Here is a 3,011-nt window from a genome sequence, read left to right on the forward strand (position 1 = left end):
GTAAAGTTAATTTATAAAAACAGGAAGGGCTGTTTCAATAGTCACGTTGACACCCAGGAATATCAGATATGATATTCCAACGACCAAGACAGCAAAGGAAGGTTTTCAGCACCCTGGATAGCTCCAGACTAAGCGCGCACTTGGAATTTCAACTCCAGGCATCCGTCCATAAAATATTCGATCTATTGTTTTCATTCTTTTTAAAAAGCGAAAAAAAATCTAGGATTCATTAGGCGTATACCTTTATCCCCCGATTTTCAGAAAAGCTATAGTGTGATTTTCTAGGTTATATATACATGTACAACTTGGAGAGTAGTTGGAGGAGAATGAGGGTTCAGAGAAGATTTCGTCTACTACCTGTCAACCTTTCCCATCCTAAATGTCCCTTCTTCGGATATCTACAACAGGAGGCCTTCTCCTCCCGCCCCCGCCCCAATTTCCTTAGGGGAATCTAAACAAAACAGGACTTGCAGGCTGTGGTGGATATCACCCGCCGCCCACAGCATACTGATAGACCAACAAAGTTCAATCCCCTCGCCTTTAAGATAATAAAACTACGCTGTGAATCCCGGGTGTAACTCTTTCTAAAAAAAAAAAAAAAAAAGGTGCCCGTGAAGCCTTGTCCTCTCCTTTCCCCTATCTTCTGTATAATTGTGCATTTTCCCGTTTTTCCCGACGCTTAACGCCAGCCCGTTAGGGGATCGTGAAATACATGTCAATGGCACAAGCTCTGGCTGAGCTGCGCGCTGGGCCCGGTCGCCTGGGAGCTGCGGAGGCGCCTTCTCCGGAGGAAGGAGGTGAGCCCGGCAGCTCCACGACGCCGAGCCTCGCTTTGGAGGACTGTCTTCGGGCCGCTGCTATACTAGACGGACCTAGGGGCCAAGCATGTTCGTTGGAAGATGGCAACCGGGGCCAGTCTCAGGGCAGACCCCAGGAACGCACAGGCAGCCGAGTCGCCGCCAGGATCTTGACCGAGGAAGGAAAGACCCGCCGCCCGCTCCCCGCCCTCGCCAGCGCCCCAAGCCCGCGTACCTGCACCCGGGACTCGGTCAGCCCGATACGCAGCGCCAGCTCCTCGCGCATGAAGATGTCCGGGTAGTGCGTCTTGGCGAAGCTCCTCTCGAGCTCGTTGAGCTGCGCGGGGGTGAAGCGCGTCCGGTGGCGCTTCTGCTTCTGCTGGCCCTGCTGCTGGCCGGCTTGGCTGGGGTTCGGGCCGCCCTGGGGCCCGGGCTGCTTGTCCGGGTCTTTGGCGCTCACCGCCAGCGAGGCCGGAGTGGAGCCCACGGTGGTGATGTCCTCCCCGGGTAGCAGAGTGGTTCCCTCCACGGGGTCGGAGTTGGGCGCCAGGTCCCCCGGATGGCCCCCGGGGTCGGAGCCGCCCACGCCCAGCCTACACTTCACCGCCTCCCGGTGGCCCAGCAGCTCCGCCGCATCTTTCATACCTGGAGAGACAAGGGGGTCGCGGTCACGACTCTCGCGGCGACGCCGGGAGGGGCTCTCTCCCGCGCGGCCGCTCGCCACGCTGAGCTCCTTCGCGCCCACACTCGCCCTGTGGAAGGACACCCCCAGGCGCTCGACTAGGCTTGGGCGGTAGGTTGGAGTCGCAGCCCAGGGCCCATCCCCTCTCTGCAGCCGGTCCCGCAGTAAACAGCACGTGCTTCCTTCTCTCCCACTCGAAAACTCTCCCAGTCCCGGCAATAAAACACGCTTCGAATCCCGCTCATGAACACTACCCCGGCGCCCCCAGGAAATCGAGGCGCGACTTCGGACACCGGGTGAAGAGAAAAAGAACACGGAACACTCCTAGGCGGCGGCCCACCTGCCTTCAGCGGCCTGAGGAGCTGCCCCGGCCTCCGCCGAGGCCCTCTCCCTTTCGGAAGATGAATCGGCCCCAAACCTCCACCCCGAAACCAACCCCAAATCAGCTCCGCCTTCCCCTCAAATCAGAGAACGTGTTTGGGAAACGGAGTCACATCCATCACCAAAGATTCCCAAACCGGAAACCCAAAGCCCAACAACCCAGACAGCAGTAAGGAAACTCCAGTCAACTCTGCGGACGACAGCGAATCCAACTTTAGAGGGTTCAACTTTTCCTTCTGGCGGAAGGAACGGCGCCGGTCGTCTCAGTCACCGACAGCGCCGCGCGTGCCGTGCGCCAGGCGGGATGGCTGCGGAGCTGGACTGGACTTTTCTCCTTCTCAGCGGGCACACCCGGCAAATCCGCCTCGATGGCAGCGGCTTTCCCATTATACTGGGTTATTATTATTATTTTAAAACAAATTCAACCACCCCTAGACAAGGAGAAAGGAAAAAGGCGTGGAGAGAGAGAAAGGGAGGAAAGAGAAAAAGAAATCCCAAATCAAGCCAAACAGGAGAGGAAAAAGAGAGAGGGCGCAGCACCTCCGAACAAATTACCACGGGGTAGATCGCCTTTCCAAAAGAGGGGGGCGGAGGAAGAGAAAAATAAGAAAAACAAAAAGGAACAACAGTCCCCAACCCTTTTTTTGGATCTACATATTCCATAGATTTTTTTTTTAAGACGATGTTAAATCAAATTAAACTTTAATGCAGCACAATTACTTTTAAAGAAATTAGTCCATTTAGGGCACATTAAGGTAAAATAAGTCACAAATTGGCAATTTCCTGCCCCGGCTTCTCCCGGCTGCCCGGGCAGAGGCGCGCACTCACCTAGCCTGGCGTCCAGGAGGTCGGCGTGAGACAGCATCGCGCACCGCTCCAGGGCGAAGGCTGTTCCCCCCCAAATTTTAGCGGCTTTAAGTTATTTAAAATAGATATAAGCTATAGGCTATACGATATAGATATATATAGATCACCTAAATGAAAGAAAATTCGGTTTGTGGTTAAAAAGGGGGCTTCTTGCATTATAATGTCCTTTAGAGAGACGGGGAGGTGCTTAACAGTTGAATGAACCCGTGAGCAGCTCGGCGAGGGGACCAATCAGGAGGGCAGCCTGCAAATGTCAGCACCCGGAGAGTCCCCCACTCCGCCCG

The 3,011-nt window shown here is 55.1% G+C and overlaps 1 protein-coding gene across 1 annotated transcript; it reads right to left on the minus strand.

Moving 5' to 3' along the window:
• Positions 1–715: 715 nt before the first annotated feature.
• On the minus strand, positions 716–2,854 carry LOC103268850 (homeobox protein orthopedia). The gene is made up of 3 exons (XM_008066449.2): positions 2,689–2,854; positions 1,033–1,442; positions 716–862 (listed from the first exon to the last, which is right to left on the minus strand). Exons 1-3 carry the CDS (start codon positions 2,723–2,725, stop codon positions 716–718), a joined length of 594 nt encoding a protein of 197 aa, XP_008064640.2. The 5' UTR covers positions 2,726–2,854.
• Between the last annotated feature and the right edge of the window lie 157 nt (positions 2,855–3,011).

This window comes from Carlito syrichta, unplaced genomic scaffold, assembly GCF_000164805.1.
Source record: "Carlito syrichta isolate Samal-C Ts95f unplaced genomic scaffold, Tarsius_syrichta-2.0.1 Scaffold308934, whole genome shotgun sequence".
Taxonomy (NCBI): domain Eukaryota; kingdom Metazoa; phylum Chordata; class Mammalia; order Primates; family Tarsiidae; genus Carlito; species Carlito syrichta.

Excerpts from the sequence above, each read along its gene's own strand:
- LOC103268850 (XM_008066449.2), bottom strand. The coding sequence starts at position 2,725 with ATGCTGTCTCACGCCGACCTCCTGGACGCCAGGCTAG. Across the intron at positions 1,443-2,688 it reads CCTCCTGGACGCCAGGCTAG|GTATGAAAGATGCGGCGGAG; the intron begins GTGAGTGCGCGC and ends TTGTCTCTCCAG. Across the intron at positions 863-1,032 it reads TGACCGAGTCCCGGGTGCAG|TATAGCAGCGGCCCGAAGAC; the intron begins GTACGCGGGCTT and ends AGGTCCGTCTAG.